We start from the raw sequence: 26,934 nt of genomic DNA, 5'->3' as shown, positions 1-26,934 counted from the left end.
ACTGCACAAGTAAGTAAGTAGCAAACACGACGACATGCAATAGGAACCATATGTGCTGTTGTTTCCGTAGTTTTCATAAAATGCCTGATTAAAATATTTGTAGCAGCATTTCATTCATTTGCAAAGCAAATACAATATATTGAGTATCTGATAAAATGTTCTCTGTCATCTTACAACAATTATTAATGGACATTTTCAGCATAAACATATTTATCTGGTAAAAACAACCTTGATGTTTTATTTACATTTACATTTTATAGCATTTATCAGGCGCCCTTATCCAGAGCAACTTACAATCAGTAGTTACAGGGACAGTCCCCCTGGAGCAACTTAGGGTGTCTTGCTCAGGGACACAATGGTAGTAAGTGGGATTTGAACCTGGGTCTTCTGGTTCATAGGTGAGTGTGTTACCCACCAGGCTACTACCACCCTTTTATTCTTATCTCCCGAAAATGACAAGTAATTACAATGTAGTTTCAAACATGCTTATGTTAAAACATGATCCAACCTATACCGTTGAAAGAGGTCCTGCACCCATTATTATGCAGTGTACGGTCAACAGAGGGAGCTGTGTGGTCTTCAGCTGCGTTGCCTCAGGCAAATAGTTGTTCTTCCACTTTTTTCCACTTCCTTAACCCCTGATGTCCACGAGAAGGGCTTTGTCTTATCGATGTGTAAGGTTGTTGATACAAACAGGCGTGGCACTGACATATTCAAGTTATGAAAAAGTGGCACCCTTAATTTATTAATAACAGTCGAAGACCTGCAATATTATTGGCAAGTGGCAGCGAGCTCTATATTGAAGTCAGTGTAAATATATACACCGTTACCCGGTGGAGTTAAATGCCTCGGTAGACAGTGGGAGCTCTGGGAAAGGTGGCATTTTTTTTTGTTAATATTGCAGGGGGACAGTGCTGGTGACAGCTAGGGCACCGGAGCTGCCCCCAAAATAGAAGACACGGAGGAATGAGGATAGAGGACGGGAGGTGAATAGGAAGAAGGGACTGCTGAGTGTCTGGGACGGCTGGTTTTCAGCGTGGGAGGGCCAGAGAGAGAAGGAGAGGTTTAAATTGAGAGAGAGAGAGAGAGAGAGCGGATGAGGGGAGAAAGAGGAAGGAGTGACGCTCAAACTTGAGCACACGGCAGCGCGGCAGCCGAGAGGGGGGAGGGGCTCCGGGTCCTCAGACACGCAGGAATCCGACAGGCGGTCGAGCGGCGGAGTGGCTGACAAGCCACTGAATGAGTTCCCCTCCTCTCCGTGTGTTTCTATACACACACACACACACACACACACACATGCTTACACACACACGTGTGCTTGCGAGTGCACACTCACATGCGGCACAGCTGTAGCCTTCCTGCTGCGGCGCAGAGGACCGGGGGGACGTCCCTGCACACTCTCCCCAGTGTGTGTGCGCGCGCGTGTGGAGCGATGTGAGAGGGAGACACAGATATAGCAGCCGGGTGAGCCAGCTTGGACACACACACACACACACACACACACACACACAGGCACCAGCTTACGCCGGCAGGCGGTCCCACACCTACTGGCTGTCTGGACTGCGGAGTGGCGTGGACTCTAGCGGAACTGAGGAACTAACGGCACCGCGTGGAACGGGAATGGCTGCGCTCTGGATCCAACTCCGGCTTGCTTTCCGGACTCTGGAGGCTGAAGGCAGCTGAGGCTGGGGGAGGAACAGCTTTTTTTCTTCTTCTTCTTCTTCTTCTTCTTCTCCCTCTTAGCCAGTTCTCCGCTCGGCGGAGGTCTTTTTGGTGGAGAGCATGAACTCCGGAGCAGCTGTGAAATTGGGCGGCGAGCCGCCGGCGGAGCTGGCCGAGGTAAGAGGGGCTCGGGGGGGGGCAGGCAGTCCACTCCTGCTCACCTTCGGGTGGGAGAGGGGGGGCGTAGGACGGGAGTCTCCCCGCGGCTCAGATGCCCAGAAGGTCTGAGTCATCAGAGCAGCTCGGTCCTGCTCCGTCTGCATCCCATTAAAACCGGGCGGGGGGAAGTTTGGTTACGGGTGCCCGAGGGTGCCGAGCATTCCAGCCTCTGCGCACTTTTTGAAAGAACCCTGTGGATGAGGGGGGTCCTGCTAAACGCCCACCACTCATGTTACCTCTGTGTTGTTTTTGTGGAGACACAGGAAGTTGTCCAGAGGTCAGCCCTACCGGGGGCTTCTCCAGGAACTCGCACATGGTGCGGAGTCGCCGTGGCCGGAAGGCTTTTAGCCTCGTAACGTTTTAATTAGCTCCGCCTCCAGGCTGCATTGCAGGAGCGGTGAGGACGCGCCGGCACCTGGCTAACCAACTCAAGCCGCCCCCCCCGCGGGCAAGTGGCCCTGCCGCTCCACCGCACCCACGGGCAGAGGAGAGTCCGCCGCATCTGCTTTTCATATCGGCAAGCTGTTGTTCCCCGCAGGGCGCCCAAGTCCCTAAAACTAGCGAGGACCTCTGAAGGAGGGGGGCAGATTTGGGCAGAAAGGGAGATAGGGGGAACGAAAGGGGAAGAATACGGACGAAGGGGCTTTTGTTTCGCAGATGCACCGGGAAATAATCCTCCTCGGAGCGGGAGGTTTATTTTCTCCTCCGTTGGTCTGAACCTCCAGCCAAACGCATTCTTCACTGCCTGCAAGGAGGCTGGAAGAAGGCCATTCTTCATTGTCTGAGCCCCCCTCTCCAGAAGAGCTGAGCCTTATGAACTATCAGAGTGTCTTTTGTTTTTCAACTTTAGTTGCTTTTTGGGGTCCAGTATCCCCTCACTTCCCCTCCTGGCTATTTTATTCTGCGGTGAAATGGTTTCTGCGTGGCCCTGGGCCGATTTACGGTGGATAAAGCGCGGGCAGGAGCAGCATGGACTCGGGAGTGTGACGGCCTGTGATGGGTGCTCAGTACGGCTGATGTACTGCTTGAGATCAGCATGCATCATAAAGCATCGCCGCGGTCGATGTGCAGCAGATCTGGGAAGGGGGCGTGCTGCCCCGCCGCGTCTTGAGCACTTCTGTAGGTTGGCATGGTGATTTATATGCCCCTCGAAGGAACGACAAACTCAGCACAGTAAGATGAAGACAGAGTTGTTCTGTTAGCGAGAATTTACTGACACCCCCCATCTAGCCAAGACAAAAGGCGTGGTGTCAATAAGAAAGTGGTGATTGTCACTCACTTCCTGTAAAAGTGTCCCCTAAATTCTACCTGTGACCCAGTGCAACAACAGTGTGGACCCAATACATATACAGCACTGCCTTGGGGACTAATCACTGCAGTCGTTCTTTCCAGGGACTAAATAAACAGCCTACGGTCTCTTTTATAATATAAAATATACAGTAACGGGCCAAAAGTTTGGACACCTTCTCATTCAATGTGTTTTCTTTACTTTCATGACCATTTACGTTGGTAGATTCTCACTGAAGGCATCAAAACTATGAATGAACACATGTGGAGTTACTTAACAAAAAAAGGTGAACTGAAAACATGTTTTATATTCTAGTTTCTTTGCTCTGATTACTGCTTTGCACACTCTTGGCATTCTCTCGATGAGCTTCAAGAGGTCGTCACCTGAAATGGTTTTCCAACAGTCTTGAAGGAGTTCCTAGAGGTGTTTAGCACTTGTTGGCCCCTTTGCCTTCACTCTGCAGTCCAGCTCACCCCAAACCATCTGGGTTCAGGTCCGGTGACTGTGGAGGCCAGGTCTCCACTTTTTGTTAAGTACATAACTCCACATGTGTTCATTCATAGTTTTGATGCCTTCAGTGAGAATCTACCAATGTAAATGGTCATGAAAACAAAGAAAACACATTAAATGAGAAGGTGTGTCCAAACTTTTGGCCTGTACTGTATATAATACAATTATTAATGCCCACAAATCACGTTGGAAAACTATGCCTACAAATTAGGGTGCTAAATGAATGTCAGATTGAGTCTAGTCGTCTACTTCTTGAAGAGTACTTGTACAGTACCGGGTTCCTTAATTGTATACATTTTGTTATTTATGGTAAACCTGCTTGCAGGAGTTTTTAGCCGCCTAGTTTCAATTCGGATTCCCTTCTAAAATGGAACTGAACTTTGTTATATAGGCTTTATTTTTATGGTAATATGATATATTGGTATATACACAGGTGCATTTTTTTTTGGCCAAAGGGACTGCATTTGTGTGGGAAGTGTTTTGTGTGTGGAAGTACCTTTCGTCTACAAAGCCTAAATCCCATGGTTCTTTGCTGTCAGCACTGTTTACCACTCGCCAAAATCATTATTCTGTGCCTTTACTTTGTTAACTGGCAGAGGGCCTTTGCAGAGACATCAAAGTGTGCTTGTTTTATGGGAATTCAGTGTAGGCATCACAGAGGAACGCTCCGAGGCCTGTGCACTGGCCGTCCAGGCACGGCATTTATAGAGAGAAGTAGTCAGGGGGAATTCGGCTCAGCAGCACTCTCCTCATGGATTTTTTTTTTTTTACCACAGAGCCCCTACAGAATAAAAAAATTGCACCATATTCTCTTAGTTTCCCCCAAATAGGAAGCACCAGCTTTCCATTTAAAGTCCTGCAGTGTTCAAAGATGTGTGTGTGTGTGTGTGTGTGACTGAGAGACAGAGAGAGACACACACAGAGTGTGTTGTGTGCCTTGGGCTGCATTTGTAATGGTGTGTCCCCGTCACTCAGTCACATATCCCTGCGCTTGTTGGTAATTACTCGCCTAAGTGCCTCGCTCTTATTCCTTATTGGCTACTGCAGTCACAAAACACTGACTCTATGGTAATTCCTCTTATCATAGCGTCAGCACACCGGCCTGCTGTTGAACTGCCCGGGGGTGCGGAAGGGTTCGGATGTGCCTCGCGCGTACATGAATAATGCCGCCATGATACCTGTATAAATATAAACAGCATTTCAGGGTGCTGACCCACATCCGGACCGCGTCAGAACTCTTCGGGATGGACCGGGAGAAACCCCCGAGGCGCCGCTCCGTTGAGCTCATGCCAGGACCTGACTGGAATGTGGTCGCTCCTCTTGCCCAGCAGTGATGTATCTGTGCTGTATGGCTGTCTGTACTGTACCATGCAGTTGATGGACTTGGGCCTGGCACTGGTTGAGAATGTTTAGCTCTTCAGTCTGAAAGAACCTTTTTTTGCCGTCCACTCTCTGCAGCCCATTGAGTGACATTAAAACACCTAATCAGTTATTGCGAACATTCCTCTTGTGATAGGTCTGTTTTACGGGCCTTCGTTCATGTGATTTACCAGAGAGGGCTGCTTTGGAGATCAAAGCCAGTGCTCTGAAATAGCCCTGAAGTTGCCAACTGATTACACAGCTTGACTCTTATTTTGTGCCCTGGATATGAAGCTGGAACGAAGGAAGCGAGCTGAGAGACTCTCTCACTAACAACTGCACAGTGAGCGCCGCAGTGCCGTCCTGTAGCTACATCATTCCCCCAGACCACCTCATTAGTGCTCAGCACTGAGACTTTGGTTTTGCGGCGCATAATTACTGCCAGTGTTCACTCCATACCGTAGTAGAGGCTACGGGCATGGCAGAGCGGTGGCATCATCCTGCTGTTGGGCATCTAGTTAAAACCGATGGAGAAATGGATGGAGCAAAATACGGGGTAGCGCTGCTTAAACAGCTGCCTGTGGCTGCGGAGAAAACTGTCCATTTCTCAACAGGAAGGTGGAATGTAGATGTAATGGGCGGAATTTTTACTTTGCTCTCCGCAAGCCTTATCTAAACAACCATATAACCATGCATGTCTGATATTGCCATAAGTTTTTCATGTCCTTATGTTCTCTGTCAGTAGAAGTTTTTGATATGCATGACATAGGCGATTGCCCAGGGTGGCATCGTGGTGGGGCGGCATCATGGGCATTGGCATTTTTTTTTTTGCATGCACGTGCTCATGCCACCCTGACATGATTGCATGGCCACCGATCGGTTTTCTAAATACATCAGCACCCTTAATTAATTCTGAATGTTGCTATCTTTCTAGATTTCAGCCTTTTCTGGCTCTTTTTGAGTTTGTGGTATTGACTCAACTCAAAAATAAAACCAGAATCAGGACTTTATTTTAGGAAGTATTTCATGTACTGCTAATGGGTTTCCTGTGGATAGTCCTGTGTCAAAATACCACTTGATACATGAAAATGTGATGAAATAGTATACACTTGCAGTGGGTTGCCAAAAACCTTGACATGGCAATATGGCCAAAAAAATTTATCACAGTATACTTTCCAATATTGAACAATTTAATTTTTCTATTTCTTTTGATCACAGTTGTTTCTGATGTTGCCAAATGGAAACTTATCTTATGCAGCGCCTTAAATGCTCCATGTCACTTTGGCCATGGAACTGGAAACTGCCTTCAGTCGTGTTTTTAAGAGTTGTCTGGGTTTTTGAGCTGCCTAAACACCATGTCACATCATGGCATCCTACACACGTATTCACTTTCTCTCCTGCTAGTGGATTGGTTTCTCACCCGCTCATTATAGTCAAACTTCTCTAGCACATCTTCCAATCCTCCTCGGCTCCATTTTAAGCCATTTTGCTTTTTATTAGCCTTACACCGTGAACAACATGACTTGGTACTGCATGCATTAGTTCCGTATTCCAGCACCTCAGCAGACACATGTCTGGGGCAGTGGTGGCCTAGCGGATAAGGAAACATATCCATAATCTGAGGTGCCACTGAGGAGCCACGGTTCAAATGACCGTCCCCACACACCGCTCCCCCGGGCGCCTGTCATGGCTGCCCACTGCTCACCAAGGTAAAAGCAGAGGACATATTTCGTCGTGTGTACTGTGTGCTGTGCTGCAGTGTTTCACAATTACAATCACTTCACTTTCACTTTTACACTTTTCCACGTAATGTAAATGCATACGCAAAAGATGATCATGAATTTTATTGTGATCATTGATTTGAGATTGTGTAATCACCCAGCAGTAAGTGATATCAAATAAATATCTTGGACCAAGTTCTCATTTGGACCCGCAGGAACCAAAGCCTGCAGTTGAAAAAAATCTAATAATGTTCATGCAGAGACCCCTTTACCTGTGTGTCTGAGTCTTTCTGCAGTGGTAATCCACACTGCCCTTGATCTCTCTCGATCTCTCTCTCTCTCTCTCTCTCTCTCACTCGCTCTTTGCCAGCAGAAAGTGCTAGTGTAGGCATGGTCCCGCAGTGTTTACCTCTCAGAAACGAGACCCAAAAGAGCAGGGGGATAATTCACCTTTCACAGTACATTTAGCTGGAAAACGGAGGTTTCTGGGCTGCGGTCTCCTTCCAGTCAGAGCAAACTGCCTATTTATGAGGCTGTATCTCTACCAATAAGGCAAATAAAACATTTTAATGGGGTTATTTGGCAGACGATAACCATGCCAGAGGTGGCAGGCTGCTTCTGGGACTCCCAGAAGCAGCCTGTTCTCCTCTATTTGTCCTTGTAGGTTGGATTCAGGAGGGGAAACAAACAAAAGTGCAAAGTGAAGACTAATCGGATAATCAATGCAGATTAATCATATAATCGAATGCATTGCGATACAGACATGGACGATTCTGCACCGATGCAGTGCAGAATGTAATTGATTATAAATATAAAATTCTAAAAATTCTCATTAAAAAGTAGTGACTGTGGCGGCCTGATCTGAGTACAGCATTGCTCCGTTTTACGATGCGCGTGTCCTAGTGTCCAGAGATCTACAACACGACATTATTGTCTTACCGGGAGTTTAGAAAACCACACTTTTTTTTTTTGCGCTGAGCACCACGGCGATTGCCATGTTCACTCTGAAAGCGGAGTTTGTGGCTTCAGGTTGTAACGGGTTTGGATCGGTGTAGTGCAGGAAACTAATAAAGAGAATCTCATGATGCTTTCTATTTATTACGCTTACAGCACCTCAGTTCAGACCACGCCCGTTCACACCCGTACCACACGTACCAGTGAAGGGAAGTGATTGTCACATGTGATACACAGCAGCACAGCACACGGTGCACACAGTGAAATTTGTCCTCTGCATTTAACCCATCACCCTGAGTGAGCAGTGGGCAGCCATGGGTGGTAGTAGCCTAGTGTTTAACACACTCGCCTATGAACCAGAAGACCCAGGTTCAAATCCCACTTACTACCATTGTGTCCCTGAGCAAGACACTTAACCCTAAGTTGCTCCAGGGGGACTGTCCCCTGTAACTACTGATTGTAAGTCGCTCTGGATAAATGCTGTAAATGTAAATGACAGGCGCCCGGGGAGCAGTGTATGGGGACGGTGCTTTGCTCAGTGGCACCTCAGTGGCACCTTGGCGGGGCCACATGTTTTATGTAATACAAAATGAAATAATATAGGGACCACGGGAGCTTGGACCTGTAGGTTTTTATCATTAACCCAATTGTACTCCACCGGACCATTTTTATTGCACAGTTGTTTTCAGGAAGTCAAGTTCTGAGAAGTAGATCTGTCCAGCCTTCAGAGGTTTGTATTGGTCCTCACTTGTCCTCTGCACCTCATATCCACATTGACAGGATCTTCTCAAAAGCAGAAATGTCTGTCACCATCAACAGGATGAATACATTCTTTGTGTTCTAAAGTGCTTGCTTAGTGGCTTTTGTTTTTTGGAAGGGCTGGTGGAAGTTTGAAGGACACGTTAACTGGGAGCACAAAGAACTGCAGTCACATTTTGCAGTTTGTTGACATGAACAAATGGAGAGAGCTCAGCCAACATGGCCAAGAGAGAGAGAAAGAGAATAACTTTCAGTAATGCAGAAACTATGGTGACGTAGATTTGAGCATTAAAGTCCATTTCACATATGATGCCATTTTCTAACCAGGCCTGTAACATGTGCCGCCTTTTTATAGCATGTCAAATAGTCTTATGAGAGCTCAGCGTGTTGGAAGGAAGGAGCGGCCGCAGTGAGAAGTCAAGTGAAAAGCGAAGCTGTGAAATCTGCTGCCAGTCCCATGTCAGCACATTGGTTGCGAAACGGTTTGAGGAGAAGCCTGTGTTCTCAGACTGGTTCTGTATAAACACATTCTTAGCCTTCTTTGGTGGACACACTGCGCTGCTTGTAGCTGAACTGGTAAGTGTTACTAGCTCAGTAGCTGCTGCAGAGTGGCGGTTCATGTAGCCCAAATGTAAACGAAGTGGCCATTTAATGTCAAGTTTGTCCGTGGAATAAATATTTCACATGACATCAGCTGAGAGCTGAGCTGCCAGCACAGACTGGTGTGTCTGTCTCAAGCTGCCAGGAAAGAAAATGTACAGCAGGACTCAGAAATACAAAAAAAAACTAATGGGAAAAAGACGTCAGTGGTGTCTTTTGCGAGACCCTGGGAGTCACATGCCTGTCTTTGCTTAAGAAATTGCTATGGAAACACCAGCTCCCTTGCTGGCATTTAATTCAGGTATTCGTGTTGGTGGGAGTTGTTTATACTGCAGAGTTGGCATCTGGTTTGATGTTATCACCTTCTTTTTTTTTTTTATTGTTAGCGCGTGAAGCCACAAGGCTTCCTGGAAGGCACAGTAAGACACTGCTGGGAAGGTCAGGGTTTACTGGGCAGGTATCCTACCTACTTTCCTGAAGGAATTCTTCAGGAACATCTGGCTGCAATCCCATTCCGAGTGCCTCCGGCACCCCGGCGCATTGTTCAGTTTCCATTCGCTGGCCTGCAGTGTTGGAGGATGAGCTGTGGTGGCTCGTTTTCAGCCTTCGGTCTTAGAGGTAACAACACTGGAACTGCATTCTGACACTCGGGGTATCTGAGTCTATTTTAAGTGCTGCTGCACCACCGGGAATCGTATTCGAACGCGCTGAGTGCTCCATTTACTCTGGTCCTGTGTGTGGTGCGTGTAAGCGCTCCTCGATTGAAGACAATTAGTGCTCACTTTAGTGCCGGCGATTGGAATACAGTGGGATTCATTAAGCGCTGTGGCTGATTGTGCCTGGGCTTGAGTGTGGAATAAAGAAGCTAAATGGCCAGGTCTGGTTAGGATGATAGGGGACAAACTCTCAACATGGAGCCCAGGTCACAGCCACTGACCTTTGTGGCCCTGTGGGGGGTCTTCCAGACTTTTTTATAGCCTGCTGAGCACCTGAAAAAACCCCTGTCCTCACCCATAGCCAACCACACACTCTTATCTTCGTCCTGTCATTTCTATATATAAAGGGGTGTGTTCTATATATAAAGGGGTGTGTTAAGATCACTTCTCACAAACCTCTTGTTGAATGAGTATAAATTCTGGTTCATATTCAGATTGTTGTGAGACACAATTTAAAATGATATGCGCCGGTGGTATGTGTTGTGTGTTTGTGTGTATGTTGAATAGTCACCTGTGAGGAGTTCGAGTCCCCAGTGGCCCACTGCAAGACTTAGTAGAACACACACACGGAAACACGCATACATAACACACACCGCCAGCCCCATCCGGACAGGAAGGAAAGGGCGAAGCAAACAACAAAAGGAAAGAAAAGCCCAGAGCCTCATTCCACTGGATCAGCCCCGCGAGCGAACAGGCAGGCCAGCGGCCCGGCCGTCCTTTTGTTTGCTTTCAGAGAGACGTTTTTCCCACACGGATCCCGCGGACGAGCTGCTGCCCGTGAGCTGGTATACGGCACTGAAACGGGCAGAGAGAGTGTGTGTGTGTGTGTGTGTGCGCGCTGATGCAGAAATGAAGCACATTGATAGCCTGGAGGGAAGAAGGCCACTAGGCAAGTGAAGGAAAGAGAGGGAGAGAAGTGGAGAGAGGACAGGACTTGTCTGAAAGGTGAGTCTGTCTCATCCCGCCATCCAACCATGTGGGAGAGTAGAGGAGAGGTGGGGTGGGGTGGGGTAGGAGGGACATTTTCTACACATTCCAGCAGACATCACAGACCCTCATAGTTTATTTGCCTCTTGCCAAGACGGCATATTAGCTGTCTGCTGTCGGCGGAGAGAACCATATGCTGCAGCTTTTCCTTCCGTTTTATTCCAATAAATCGAAAGCACTAATATTGTAGTGTTACAGCGACACACGACGTAGCTTTAGTGTATGAAGGCCGGGTTTCCAGTCCTGCGTTTGTTTTGCTTGTTGGTGACAGTGATGGAGATGCCATATGCCGTTGTGCGTTTGTGATCCTGGCTGTTCTCAGGCCTGCAGTAGCCACCGTGAGCCTGGTTAGCGTGATGTTAGAGAATGCCACATCAGTAGCTGCATGGTGAGTTAATGAAGTGCAAAGCAAAGTGCTGGCCTGATGATAATCTCTATGAGACCTTGACACCTCAATGCTGCTCTAATAAATTTCTCTTTTCCAACCACCTTCCATTCTCATTATTATTTAACCTCACAGTATTGGAACCTGTCGTGCATTTAGATATGCAGGAGAATGACCTTGTGGACCAATCTGAGGTCAGCCTTCATGTTCTCAACTTCACGAGCTGTGTAAACCAGACTTTCCTCACATAACAGGCGTTTAAGTGAAACCAATAGTGTGACCGCTCTAATGACATTTTAAAGGGCACATGCTCTGTGGTCATTGATTAAGTTGAGTTGGATGGACAAATACACCCATTAGACACAAGATTAAAACCCCTGACAGGTGAGGTGAATGGTATTGTTCTGGTTACAAGGTGGATGTATTAGACGTTTAGTTCTTGAAGTTGATGTGCTGGAGGCAGGAGAGTGACCTTGACACGGAACATATTGTGATACTTGACAAACAGATCTGAAAAGGTAAAAGGCGGCCCCAGTTTTGATGTCCAGCATGCTGAGGGGCTGACAACATTGACCACAAAGGATCTGACTCCTGAAATGACACATAAATGCCATAGCTGTATATGGTTTGTGTATTTCTTGTAAACCTTCACTCAGTGATTGTATTTACTTATTCATTTTGGATTTTGGGCTCAGAACACAAAAGTCATAACATGCAAGCAAAATACATTTTTTGAGATGTTTCCACATGGGAAGAAGTGCAGCTATGCTTAATAGCTGTGATTCATCTAAAAAAATTTAACACATTCAAAATAAATTTAAGTGCACAGCACAAATTGACTACGAAATGTGTCCTCTGCTTTTAACCCATCACCCTGAGTGAGTAGTGGTCAGCCATGAAAGCCTGTGTGGGGAGTGGTACCTCATTTGAACCGGCAACCTTCTGATAATGGGTCCGCTTCCTGACCCACTAGGCCACCAGTGGGTTAATTAACACAATTATTTCAGCTGCGTATTTATTTAATTCCTGCGTGGGTTTGAACTATGACATGGATGTGAAATTCATCCTACCTAAAGATTCAGATGGACAATTGGGAGATGGCATTTGATGAATTTACGTAATTATGAAATGGAGCCGTGTGCAACATGCCTGTTTTTGTCTGACTGAATTATTGAGAAAAACATTTTATTTATTGTCAATTTTATCTGGTGTAGTATTAAACATGCATCCTGACAAGCCTTAGTTTTAAGAATTAATCATGATTAATCACAATGAGTTAATTGCAATATGAGCCATGGGAGGAAGCAGCTGTGTTCAGAACATGATATTTTTTGATGGAGAAGGGTCCAAAACAGTTTTTTCTGAAAATGCTTCTATACTGAATGGGCAGGTTGCAGAGAGCAGGGAGGAATGCAGCAGTTTAAAAATACCCTCAGTTACACAAGGAGAGGTACAGTTGCCTGTAATATATTCAATTAACCCCAGTATTGAATGGTTCCCATGTGATCCATTTGTCTCTGACTGTCTTTTGGCCATAACGCAATTAGATAAACGAGTCGCGTCTTGCAGTGCAAGGAAAAAAACGGCTTCTGTTGCCCCAGAGGTGAGAGAAATGGCTCCTGACTCTATACATTCTTTTGTAGGCCTGAAAGGAACATTACTGAAATTGTTTGATTTATTTTTTCTGATTTTGAGTGAGAAAGGTTGCCTGTGAATCAATATCGCACTTGTTAGCGGTGTAATTTTAAAGCATCACATTCCAAGCGGACCACTTTTCATTTCTTTACCAATTTATTTCTTCTGCAAGTAAAGAGCAAGTATGGTTTGTTGAAACAGATTACACTCTGAATGAGTTTTATATGGATGTTGGCGTCCTATGAATCGGGAGGCGTTGTTTCTGTGTGCAATTGTTTTGCCACAGTTTTTAGGCTTATTTTTTAGAGGCACTATCCTTAAAAAAATTATTAATCAATACGTAAAAGACATATGTTATTCAAGATTCACAATTAATGCAGCCACATACAAGTACACGGAAGGCTGAAGTTGTGTGTCAGCTGTGTCACAAGTAAGATACTAAATGCAAAATATACTCGAGAAGTGACATGACTTGGACAAGACGAGACAATTAGACATACTTGTTTAAGACCTTCAGTTTAACACCAAGTGCATAAATATTATATATAAAAAACAATGAACAATAGTACACAATATAATAATAGTAATAGTTTTATTTGTGCATGAATTCAAATGTTATGTTATTGAATGTAACTAACCATTCAAACCTGTTTGAATGATTAATTCAATATAAAATATTACCTAAAAAACATAAAATATTACCTAAAATTCCAATCAGCACAAACCAAAAATTCATTTTGAAGCCCTGCTCTCTACACGTTCAGACAGCATGTTGTGGTGCTGAGTACATTTATTTATAGATTTATTACAGTGTACAGCAGATCCTGTCCATTATCAGCCAGGTAGTGTCTTTGTTTATGTCTAAAATTGGCAGAAAATGTGTGACCTCAGAAAGGTCAGACTGCTCAGTGCTTGAGATAAATCTTGCTTCAGCACCATGCATTATATATTATAAAAAAACAGCTGGCAGTTCTGATTTGGAGGTGGAACCATAAGTTTTTTAAATAGCTGCGCCACATTCGCTTCAGCTCTAATTTAATGTAGTTAAAGCATCTCACAGCAAAAAAAACTCATACTACATACTCATAAAGGCAATGAGAGAGGCTTTGTCACACATTTGATTGTGTAGATTTTGTCTATGAGTGTGTATGGGTGTATAGGTGTGGGGGGTACTCAGGAGAAGCTGTTCATTACATGTCGCATCAAGCTTTTGAAAGAATGCTGGAAAAATGCCACTAGAATAAGTCACACATATGCAGGAAATGGTCAAAATGTGGGATTATTCTCTCATTTTATTCAAACAATGGTGTTAAAAAAGTAGGGTGGTAGTAGCCTAGTGGGTAACACACTCACCAATGAACCAGAAGACCCAGGTTCAAACCCCACTTAGTACCATTGTGTCCCTGAGCAAGACACTTAACCCTAAGTTGCTCCAGGGGGGTACTGTCCCTATAAATACTAATTGTAAGTCGCTCTGGATAAGGGCATCTACTAAATGCCGTAAATGTAAATGTAAAATGTAAATGTAAAAAAGAGAAAATGGAACTGTTCAGAATCAGAATGCTCCCTGCTGGTAATGCCAGATTTGCTTTAAACCTGAGATTTCTGAAAAAAAAAGCCTGTCAAGAATAGGTACCAAGGAAGGCATATTTCATTTAAGAATGAGGGACACTTAAGATTTAAAATGTAAGTTGCTAGGCACAGCACTACACAGTATAAGTAATTACAGATACAGGTAACTACCACGTTTTTTTTTCTTGTTTCATATTGTTTTATTTATGTAAATCATGAGAACCCATTTCACCTTGCACTAATGAACAAGTTCCTCACTTAGTGCATTTGAAAGAACAAAACCAAGCAAAATATGGCCCTGTGTGCATTTTTATGAATATAGGAAAGCCTCCGTCAGCTGCTTGATTCTGGGTGACTCACGTCAACCTGAGTAATGACGTCAGTTCCTTCCGTGTGAAGTAATGGTTCCCTGATGGGTCTGGGCCGCTGGGTGTGTTTTTATACACCCACAGGGCCCGGCGGAGAGCAGGAGACACCAAACGTCAGAAAGGGCATCGAATTTACACCCCTCCTATCTGAAAACAGGCCCCTCAGTCTCCCCCCTGAGTGCTGGAACATCTGTAAACACACACCCGGTCCCCAAGCCTCTTCCGGCACCCTCTCGAAATAGATAATGGAAGTGCATTATGGGTCATAATATCATTTTTCCCGTGAGTGGACTGATGGAGTAGTCTGCTGAGATGCTGGCACATGTGTAGCCTATTTGCTAAGTGATGCAGAGTGTATGGGTGTCATATCTCACATGGGTGTATATACACACACACACACACACACACACACACACACACACACACACACACACACACAGAGGTTGTGCATGAACAGAGGGCATGAAGTACCCTACATTTTCCATAGAGGAACCATGTCAACCAATCGTTCACTTGTCTTAATGAGCACCGTCCATCATTTTCCCTTCTGTCTGACAGAGAGGGACAGTTCAGGGAGAAAAGAAATGATTTTGAATGCAATGGAGCCAGACTTTTTGCAGCTTATGTTCAGTACAGAGGCTCTTTTATGCCCCTTCTGCCTTTTCTTCCCACTAGGGTTGTTTTCATCCAAAATTTCGTTGAGGCGAGATGTAAACGCAGGTCATGTGACAATAACTATATATCATGTAATTTTGCCAATGAATAAAAATGACACTAATTATGGTTTACAAGATAAAAAACACTATACTAAAATTCTTCATTTTCGTTGACGAATACGAGAAGTTATCTCATCTCATGTAATCGCGTTATTATATAGTGGCTTCTGTTTCCTGTATCTCCCATCTGATGATGTTCCTTCTGCAATATGCAATCGTGGCATTAATTAGATTTCAGGATACTTCTGATGGGTGAGCAGATGGCTGGGAGAAAATGACGAAGCAATCTTTGGACATAATTTTTAAAAAATGAAGGGGAAAAGAAAACAGAATGTGTGGTTCAAAAACATTTCATTTTTTATTACGAAACGGTTTTGACTAAAAGAAAATGTTGTTCTAGATACTTGTACTATATTGACTAATTAAATAGAATTGCCTTACTAAAAAAGAGACTAAAATACAATCTTTGGTGACTAAAACTAGACTAAAATGTTCATGGATAATTCTGACTAAAATGCTCAGACTTTTAGTCAACTGAAACTGAAATAAGTATGGATGTGACTAAGCCTAATAAAGACTAAAGTGGCAGCTGGACACAAAGACTAGACTAAAACTCAAATTAAATCAGTCTGCCAAAATAACTATACTTCCCACATGTCTTCATCAGCTGGCCTAAAATCTCAAGATATGTTCTACTGGAATGTTGTCTACTTAGCTGATGATTTCTAATGTTGAGTGACCCGCCGTCGACCCGTCTCTGTTCTCTCCATGTTTCACTTGAGGGGCCGGCCTGATCTTAATGAGGTCAGAGGGCAGGGGCTTTCTCTAGGTTCACTAATTGCCTCCTCCTGAAGACCAAGTTATTTCCTCCTCTTCCTTCACGTCTCACTGATCTATAAAGACTGTAGATCTGGAGAGCACTGGACCAGAGAAGTTGCCACACACTGAAATGTCTCTGTCTTGTGTTTGACTGCCAAGTTTTGGATACACGGAGCTCATTTGAAACAGTAGGTGACTGGAATGTAATGCCCTGTTTTTTTGTTTTTTCTCTTTTTGCCTACACCATAGTCATAATTAACTTGAGCCGGGTCCCAGGGGCAGGTCCACCATCGGCGGCGAAAACAGTCTATTGCTGGTAATTAAATCACGTACGGTGCTGGATGCAGGTTTCTCTTGTTATCGGATTTCCATTTAATAAATGAGCCACATTACTCCACTGAGCCCGGTGCAGGGTGGGGTGCCATGTGGGGAGGAGGTTGCCCGTGCGGCTGCATGGCTGTTTTGAGTGTCATCTTGTGGAGGAAGAAAGAGGCTTGTGGCTTAGTGGCAGCTCGGCGCGTCACGTGCCTCCAGCCGAATCCGTTTCACCCAGCCCAGCTGTGAGTGTGTGTGTGTGGATGGGTGAGTAACTTCTTTGTTGTTGCTTATCTCCACTCTTCTCAACTTTTAAGACAAAGAAAGGGTTGGTATGTGAGTGGGGCGAGTGCTGCGCTGTTAATGAGTTCTGGGGCTCAACAGGTCTTCCCTGAGAAGGATAATTATCATGGTCTGGGCTGACGGTTTTACGAGCCAGAAAGCTGCCTTTGAAATGAGATCACATTTGTGACACATCGACACTTGATTTCCACACAGTGCTTGAAACAAACAGTGAATGGGCTCTTGCTCAGAGGCGTTTGGAGACCCTAAACGGTGGTTCCTGGAATGTAGTGCACATGCCATTTTGAGTCTTAATTGGCACCCTGAATGTGTTCTCCTACAGAGATGAACCGTAAAGTCTCTTTAAAGGCGCCTGGCTTTGTTCTCTGCTGTGTTTTGTCTGGTTCTCTACTGAGGTACCAGGCAAGAGGAGATGTCAGATCTGCCAAACAGCTGGATGGGTCGCCACATGTGAAATCCCCCCTCTGTCCACTGTACATATTGGAGAGCTGCTGAGCTGCTTTAGTGTTTATTGTGCAATTTCATGGACTACATGAACATCCAGGCAGTTTAACTGCACTTTATTAAAGATGTGCTACTATGTGTGTGTGCATAAATAATGTGTATAAAGTGCCTCAGTTAAATTTAACATTAGCAACATTAATTTTCAAAAACAGCAGAGCCTCACTGAAGACACAAAACATGGTTTTGTGCATGTAGAGCCACTGAAATTGGATATGTGTGTGTGTGTGCGTACTTGTGTGTGTCCTCTAAGTGTCTCCTCTCTCCCCGTAGCTTCACCTGGCAGCCCTGGCATCTCTGAAGGGGGACGTGGTCGAGCTGAACAAGCGGCTGCTGCAGAGTGAGAGGGAGCGAGAGCTGCTGGAGAAAAGACTGGCCAAGGCTCAGGTGAGACCTACTGCATCTGCTGAACATCTGTAGCAATCATATAAAATGTGATAAATATGTTGAGTGGAATCTTATGACTTATATTTGAATTGAGTTGAAGCACAATTAATAGCATCTGTGAAATAATAGCATCTGTGTCCTGAGATGATTACAGGAGAGATCATGCTTGTGATGGGGGCAGAGAGAGAGGAGATGTTAGGGGGTGTAAATGGTCAAGAATGAGGAAGCATGAGGGCTGTCAGCCATCCCCATTGGCCCCTCCCATTTTAAACAGTAGCTACAGAAAAAGATAGTGGATTTTACATTTTGAACACTCCCAATGATCCATGTCTTCTACGCCACGAGCATTGGCCCATAGATTTTTAAACAAGTGACACAACTCTTCACAAATTTCATACTGTAGTCTGTTGCCAGAAAATTGTGTCTGGCTCATGAAATTTGTCCCAAAAGCTGGGTGTGACTGTGCTTGTGACAGCCATGACAGAAAAATTCGTTCAGCTCTGCTGGCTAAAAGGCTTTTTTTTCCACTTGAGGTCAAAAGTTGAAGGCTGGTGTCCATTCTCTCAGCACTAAGCTTGCACTGTCAGGTGTTACTGTGTGTGTGGCTTTTGTTGGATTATTTTCTGTAGATTCTTTTTTTTTTGAGTCGAGGAATGAGCAGCATGTGTGATTTGATGACAATTCTGACAGCTTATCCTAAACTACTGAGCTGCTTTGGACAGACAGGGAGAACTTGTCAGACTGAAATGTGCCTCGCATGGATGTAGGGGCTTGGAGCCTCCAGCTACTGGCAGATTCTTTCACTCATTGCAGAGTTGCAGTCGATGGTGCAAACTTTACACTGTGCAAAGCTTCTTTTCTAACATTTAAACTCAAGTGAAGGGATTGTCATTGTGAAACACTGCGCACACAACGAAATGTGTCCTCTGCTTTTAACCCATCACCCTTGGTGAGCAGTGGGCAGCCATGACAGGCATCCGGGGAGCAGTGTGTGCGGACGGTGCTTCGCTCAATGGCACCTCAGTGGAACCTTGGCATTTCAACCTTCCGATTACGGGTCTGTCTCCTTACCCACTAGGCCAACCACATTAGTTGAACTAATTAAAATAATCAGCCAATCACCTAATTTATTGTTCCCCTGCACCAGTCCACCCATATTGGAAACAAAACTACTGCTCTTGAGTGTTACCAAGGAAACTTTGCACGTAAGCTGAAACAGTGATTTCCGTGCCTGTTATAGATGCTCTTCAGACTCCCCGCTGATTGTGGCGATAACAGGACATTTTGCCCAGAACTTGTCTCCAGTGCATTTAATATGCTTACAATGCTGACCTTAGACTAAACAGTATATTGTTGCATTGGCTACACTTACAGGGATATATTTTCTGTTTTATGTGCAAGAAGGTTGTTCTAAGCCTAAATTACTAAGACTAAAATTCCAGTCCTTCTAGGACTGTGTCACTGCATTTACCTAGAGTTACTCTAGTTATGGACGAAGAATCAAATTTAGTTGATTGCTGTCAGTGTTAACACTCGCGGACAGTTTGATTTTTTTTTTTTTTTTGTAACACCCGCATTGTTTAATAGATCAAAACAGCAACAGTGCACATGAATGGGGCAGTGGTGGCCTAGTGGTTAAGGAAGCGACCCCGTAATCAGAAGGTTGCTGGTTCGAATCCCGATCTGCCAAGGTGTCACTGAGCAAAGTACCGTCCCCACACACTGCTCCCCGGGCGCCTGTCATGGCTGCCCACTGCTCACTCAGGGTGATGGGTTAAATGCAGAGGACAAATTTCACTGTGTGCACTGTGTGCTGTGCTGCTGTGTATCAGGTGTGACAATCACTTCACTTTCACCAATCATTTGCCAACCCACCATGCAACTTCAGTGTCACACCAATCACACGAAGGCAAAAATTCAGACTCCTAATGACCAAGCTGATTATTAATTATTTTGGACTGATGTGTCCTCTGCATTTTACCCATCACCTGAGTGAGCAGCAGTGAAATGTGCCCGGGGAGCAGTGTGTGGGACGGTACTTTGCTCAGTGCTTAGCGGTTCGGGATTTGAACTGGCAACCTTCTGATTGCAGGTCTATTTGCTTACCCGCTAGGCCACCACTGCCCCGTTGGTCCTTGGTTGAACCTCATGTGATGCTGTGTGTTTTTCTGTTTCAATTGCTTTTAGTTTGTATGCTTCTGGCCACCGTTCCTTCTTTATTTAAAACCATCGTTTCATTATGTTGTGCGGCCGTCCCTCATTTTACCCGACAACGTGGAGTCACATTTTCTCAGACATTTATTTTGCCTCACTTTTAAATAAGAGCAAAGAAAAGGACATGTGGAAAAATATGGAAAAATATGATTCGATTTTTATGTGTTTAATGTATGAATAAATTGCAAGTCTGATCATGTTAACTCACGTTAATGTTGACAGTACTAATTTCATTTATTACTTAAACCACAAATAAGGCATTTTGTCCATATCCTGCCCTGATGTTGTCCTAACCAAGTGAATTAGGACAGTTGAATAGACATACAGCCGCCACAGAGTTTGACATCAAGGTAACAGTGTATTTTGTACTTTTGGATCGTGACAACCTGGAGCGTTGTGACCATCGACCTAAAGTCTACTGACGTTTGGTAGGAAGAGCCAGAATGGCAGCTTTCCCAGAGTTCCCCTTTATATGCCCTCTGTGAAATCCTGTGGGTCTGGACTCCTCGGAGCAGCCTGGTGTCGGCACTCAGCTGCATGTCTTCACTACCGCGCTGGGCAGCTTCCAGGTTCCCTGTCCCCTAATGAGCCGCCCCATATGTCACTGAGCGTCACCTGAGCACACTGCCAATGTCGGCTCTGCCTTTCATCCCCCTGCTGCCATGTCAGAGAGCGGCAAAAATGATATCAGCACCGCCTTCACTCAAAGTGCTTAGATCCTCGAGTTCCTTTATGTGTTCGCATAAATGAGACGTATGGAGCGATATTTCACATCATTTCCTGTGGGAACCGCTGTCAGTCAAGTGGCTTGTGCCCGACGGTGACCTTTGAGTTCCACAGTAGAAACGAAAGTGAGGGAAAGTATTTCATATTAAACTCTCTCTGCTGTTGCCACCACAGACAAAAAAAAGGTAATAAAGGGGGAAATTGATTCTGCTGATGTTTGGCAGGAGGAATATCGCCCCATATGTCACTGAAACCAGGAATCCTCCGTAACCATGCCAACCTGAGCTGTCTGCCGCTGCCTGCTACATGTGACTGTGATAGGCTGAGGACAGGGCTTGTGTGTGTGTGTGTGTGTGTGTGTGTGTGTGTGTTGATGATTAAGCGTGACAGGGAGTGTACAAGCTTTTTTGTCACTATATACTGCACGTTGAAATGTGTGGTGAGATCGATATTCCAGTCAAGGTGATTCTATATCATATCTATTCATTACAAGTGAAAAATTGAAATATTTACGAGTCTGAAGGTATTATTTGCTTGAAAACAATTTATATTTTGCACAATACTTTTAAAAGTTTTTTTGAGATGCAGAGATAAGCTTGTATTGTGAATACTTCTGTGGCTTTTCAGCTTTCTTTTTCACTCTAAATCTATGTTCTCTTCCCTGCTGAGTCTGTGACCTGCCACCCCAGACCCAGGGTAATTACAGAGCTCATTATCAACCAGTCGCTTTCAGACATGTGACCGAGATCGAAATCCGGCACAACGATGCTGCCCCAATATGAGTGTGAAAACGTGGCGATCAAAAACTGTTGACCCCCGACCTTGCACTTGGTGCAAAATGTCGATTAATAGAGAGATAACTCCTGAGCAAACCATGCCATACTTGAAAGCAGAAGACAGAAGGTCTTACATGTTTATGTGGAGGCTTTTGAGATGATGCCCAAGACCTGTTTGGTAGAGAGTCTGGGGTTTTGCAGTTCAGCATCATTTGTGAGACACCATGTGTCTCCATGTGCAGGCTTTTACCACCTTGTCTGTGTGTCTCACACTCCCATTCGCCGACATGCTAATGGACCCGGCCTCGCTGGGTTCTCATGTTAATTCTCTCTTTGTCGTAAGTACCCTGGCAGAGATACAGGTCATGCGATGTTGGAACAACAAACGATGAAAACAAGGCAATGCTAGACTGTACTGTTCCTCCAATCAGCTCATCACAGGGCCTTTGAGTGTCTCTGATAGCCATGTCACAATTAGACACATGCCCGACCTCAACCTCCTGACCTCTACATAACATTCTTTTGTTTAAGAACGAGGGTGGGTTCTGCCCTTTGAGCCCTTGACCCCTGTAGTCAGACATTCGAAAGCAGATCTAATAGACGTAGATGCGTGCATTGAGTGTGTGTGTTTGTGTGTGTGTGTGCTCCAGGGATGCACTGATGTATCGTGTCACATATATACACACATCTCTCCACACGTCCAATCTGAACAAAGTTCCTTTTGTCCAGGACCCAAATGCCTCCTGAAGCCCTGCCATTGAGATCAGCTGTTATCTAAACTGCCTGGACAATGGAAAGCACACAGATTTCCCACTTAATTAAATTCTTCTTGGACTTCACGTGGATGCAGAAGGAGAGGCGACGTTCACCTTCTGCCTGCGCAGTTGTGTTGCACCCGCTGAGGAAATAAATGTTTGCATGCTGCGTTGAAAGCCAGCTCAATAGGTTTGACTCGTGCAGCGTTTTGTATTGTTGTTGGTGTGCCTGCAGGGGCTTCGCCCAGCGCATTGTCTCCGCAAACATCAGGGTGACCCCGTTTTTGTTCTCCTCACATGAAATCGGCCGGCCTTGGCCAGGGAAACATTCCAATCTGCTAACGTCATTCCTGCCGCATTCCTGCTTCTCGATCTCAGAGTTCTCCTTCTCTGGCCCCTCCCCCGGCAACTTGGTTCATTCTCCAAGGCGAGAACACACACAAGTGCCTGTACAGACGGCCAGCCCCAGAGTCTCCGGGAGCGGATCTTACACAACGGCCGCCTCCCCCTCCTCGCGGCCTTGAACAGTAGTGGCATTTGCACATTGGGGACGGCGTTCTGAAGACCAGCGAACTTTTCACAAGAGCTCACGGGATTCAGAACAGTCGATGTGGCATTGCTGTCACACAAGCGGAGAGTGAGATGCTTATTTTGGTGGCCGTTGTGTAATCGCATCACCAGCCCTGCTTATAGTTATTTGTAATGTGTTGTATAAGTGTTTAGAGATTTAGAGCTTGGACGAAGCTAAAAAGTGATCATTATTGCTATTATTATATTCTATTATTATTATGTACCAATTATCATATAACACTTGCTAGTAATATAACATTTCTCTCTATATATATATATAGTACAGGCCAAAACTTTGGACACACCTTTTCATTCAATGTGTTTTCAGTCAATGTTATTTTGATGACCATTTACATTGGTAGATTCTCACTGAAAGCATCAAAACTATGAATTTGCCTTCACTCTGCGGTCCAGCTCACCCCAAACCATCTGGATTGGGTTCAGGTCCGGTGACTGTGGAGGCCAAGTCTCCACTTTTTTAAAAGTACATAACTCCACATGTGTTCATTCATAGGTTTGATGCCTTCAGTGAGAATCTACCAATGTAAATGGTCCTGAAAATAAAGAAAACATATTGAATGAGAAGGTGTGTCCAAACGTTTGGCCTGTACTGTATGAGTTCAGGCCCCGCCCCTTTCTGATTACCCACACCAAATTAAAATTTTATTTGTCACATACATAGTCATGCAGTGTTCCGGGTCCGGTATTATCGTACTGTCCGTCATGGTGTGTGCGCGTGTCTTGTGTGTGGTCGGTGGGCTGGCATGGCCGCAGGCCAGATCCCGAGCGGACCTCGCCCACAAGTCTTGATGGAGTCGGTATGACTCTGAAATGCCGGCTGAGTATTGGTGGAGCGCATGTGCACTGTGTGAATGTGCATGTGAACCTCTCCTTTCCCCATTTCCTTCACTCATTTATCCCAAGCAGAGCACTATGTGTTGCCCTGTATTACAATACACTGTTTTTTGTGCCTGTGTCCTGCCCTTCTTTGGTGACGTTGATTCAGTTGATTCATGTTTAATTAATCACATATTTAGCAATGAATTAAGTAAACAAAAAACAGCTGTGTTAACAGCTTTAATTTCAATGTTTCAAATTAATTAACAATTATTAATGATTAACAATTATTTAACACATTTTTATAATCCACCTGTGGATGAAAGACTGTAGCTGTCACGACTACGGGCTTACGGGGGAAGGAAGCGCAGAGGTCTGACATGCTGGGAACGGGGTTTTATTAACAAATATACAACAAATACAAATAAACAATGGCGCGGTGGCCAAAAAACGGGAAATAAAAGGGAAAAACACAAACTAACCCGTAGGCGTGTGGCATTTACATTTACATTTACATTTACATTTACGGCATTTGGCAGACGCCCTTATCCAGAGCGACTTACAACGTGCTTTCAAGTTACCATCGATGAAGAGATCAATTCCGGTTCACTAGGACCCCAACTATGAATACATCTATTTAATTCACTCTGTTGTAGATTCTGTACACAAAGTTTGACAAGAAAATTACAATTTAATCTAAATATTCTTTAAAGAGGAAGGTCTTGAGCTGTCGTTTGAAGGTGCTCAGTGACTGAGCTGTTCTGACCTCGAGGGGAAGTTCATTCCACCACCTAGGGGCCAAGACGGAGAAGAGTCTAGATGAATGTTTTCCTTTTACCTTCAGAGATGGAGGGACCAGGCGAGCAGTACTGGAGGCTCGGAGTAGACGATTGCCAGAACTCAAAACACATATGAAACAAAACCAGGTCAAGTTCGTGCAGAGTCCACGAAAATGCCAGAGACCCAGAACGGGCGGAAACTTCTGGCATTTATGGGGCGTCAGGATTGGATTCAGGTGTGGAGCCCAGCTGCAGGCAATCCTGACAGAGCCCCCCCTCCAAGGGCTACGTCCTCGGAGCCCCAACAGTACCATCAGTGGAGGCGGCGGGGCGGACGCCGGCAACCACAGGGCTCCTGCCCTGCTGTATCCTCCCCTTGGAGGACCCGGTCCCTCGGGCTGGCTCCCCGGCGTGGTCAGGCGTGGCGGCCCCGGTCCCTCCAGCTGGCTCCCCGGCGTGGTCAGGCGTGGCGGCCCCGGTCCCTCGGGCTGGCTCCCCGGCGTGGTCAGGCGTGGCGGCCCCGGTCCCTCGGGCTGGCTCCCCGGCGTGGTCAGGCGTGGCGGCCCCGGTCCCTCGGGCTGGCTCCCCGGCGTGGTCAGGCGTGGCGGCCCCGGTCCCTCGGGCTGGCTCCCCGGCGTGGTCAGGCGTGGCGGCCCCGGACCCTCGGCCTGGCTCCCCGGCGTGGTCAGGCGTGGCGGCCCCGGACCCTCGGCCTGGCTCCCCGGCGTGGTCCCGCTTGGCGGCCCCGGACCCTCGGCCTGGCTCCCCGGCGTGGTCAGGCGTGGCGGCCCCGGACCCTCGGCCTGGCTCCCCGGCGTGGTCCCGCTTGGCGGCCCCGGACCCTCGGCCTGGCTCCCCGGCGTGGTCCCGCTTGGCGGCCCCGGACCCTCGGCCTGGCTCCCCGGCGTGGTCCCGCTTGGCGGCCCCGGACCCTCGGCCTGGCTCCCCGGCGTGGTCAGGCGTGGCGGCCCCGGACTCTCGTACCTGCACACAATAATCAGGGCCGATCCATCTGGGTATGTGTGGGCCCTGTCTCCACACGTCCCCTCTGACACTTCTTGTGTCACCCCCTGCACCGCGCAGGGAGATTGTCCCAGAGCCCCCGGCGACTGTTCCAGGCACCCCAGGCTGGTGCCTTCTGGGACTATGCAGCCCCTCTCGCTGCACGGCCCTGGTGCCAAGGGGGGGGCATTGCCAGACCATCCGGCTAGCCCCTTCTGCGTCCGTTGGGACAAGCAGGCCCTCTTCCTGTCTGTCCCAGCTGGGTCCTCATGCCTACCCGGGGGCTCTATGGCGCTCCACCCCTCTGGAGGCAGACGCAGGCCCATGCCTGGCCCGCCCTCCTCACTGGCTACCGGAGGACCCAGCTCCATCGCTTCCCCACCTCCCCTCCCCTCAGGAGGAGTCCCCAACCCGAACTGCACCCCCCCAAAAAATTCTTTGGGGGAGCACCCCCCCCGGCTGGACTTAGGGGTACCTTGGGGCTTGTCCACCTCGCCTTGGACCAGCACATTCGGGTCAGGAACCTCCTCCCTGGGGTTCGGCTCCGCGGCTGGGTCGCCATCTGGTGGACACAAAGAGGGGAAGTGGGGGCGACATACGGACACATATGCCATGCACACACACACAGACAGAGACAGACAGAAGAGAGGGTCGTCTAGTTCCCTCTCTGAGCACTCCGGGACCTCCTCAGGGGGCACAGCCAGGATCTCGGGAGGCGCGACCTTCTCGTCGCCCGCCAGTGCTTGGTCTTCTTGCCCCGGATCCTGACTGGCGCTGGATGTGGTGGAGGGGCAGAGTTCGATCCCTGGCTCAGGCCGATCAAATTCCGCCCTCAGTCTCTGCTGGAAGTCCCGAAAACTGCTGTCTGTCTCTCCCTGCTGCCAGAGGGCTGCGCTCCAGCCCCATGCTGACCCAAGCAGACACGCGAGGATGGTGGTGGTCTTATCAGTGTCTGCTGCCCCACTGAAGGGTCCCGGGACAATTGGGCTGTCCCACACGGGGCTGGGCACGTCGCTGGCGATGGTGGTAGGTGTGTGGTGTGGAGGGGGGTGGACGTCTTCTCCAGCAGGTGTGGGCGCTGGTGCTGCGCTGCCATTTCGCTGGGGAACGTCCGGGCAGAGGGAAGGCGGGTCGGCGACTGGAGCAGGAATGGAGGATTCCCTGCGAGGCAGTCCCGGCAGCGCAGTTGCTGGCTGGCGACCTCCCGTCGCCCTCTTCCACCAGCTTTCCTCACACTGCTGGGAGGGACGTGGGTCTCCACGGACCTCGTGACGATCCTGGATGGGCGCGATGGGCGGAGCCATCCCGGCACCGACTGCCCAAACGGCGTCATCCTGGTCGTCGTCCGTGTCCACCTCGTACCCCCGGAAGTGACATGGGTCATCACGGACGCCGCGATGATCTCGGACGCGCACGCTGGGCGGAGCCATCCCAGCAACGACCGCCCACCGAAAATCCACGTCATCATCGCTTTCGTCATCCGTGTCCTCCCACCGGTG

General features: G+C 47.0%; 1 protein-coding gene across 2 annotated transcripts in view; it reads left to right on the top strand.

Annotated features, from left to right (window-relative positions):
* mcc (MCC regulator of WNT signaling pathway) overlaps positions 1 to 26,934 on the top strand; it is a 73,943-nt gene that overhangs the window by 12,454 nt on the left and 34,555 nt on the right. Inside the window, exons 1-2 of one of the 2 annotated variants that reach the window (XM_028972671.1) lie at positions 1,104 to 1,839; positions 17,663 to 17,776. In XM_028972671.1, the coding sequence (XP_028828504.1) occupies positions 1,783 to 1,839; positions 17,663 to 17,776 (171 nt within the window). In that variant the 5' untranslated portion in view covers positions 1,104 to 1,782. Of the gene's footprint in view, positions 1 to 1,103; positions 1,840 to 17,662; positions 17,777 to 26,934 lie in introns of those variants that run through there. The other variant, XM_028972670.1, reaches the window with a different exon arrangement.

The sequence above is a fragment of the Denticeps clupeoides genome, chromosome 3, assembly GCF_900700375.1.
Source record: "Denticeps clupeoides chromosome 3, fDenClu1.1, whole genome shotgun sequence".
Lineage (NCBI taxonomy): Eukaryota > Metazoa > Chordata > Actinopteri > Clupeiformes > Denticipitidae > Denticeps > Denticeps clupeoides.
The sequence above is the reverse complement of the archived record's forward strand: the minus strand, read 5'-3'. Positions and strand labels throughout refer to the sequence as shown.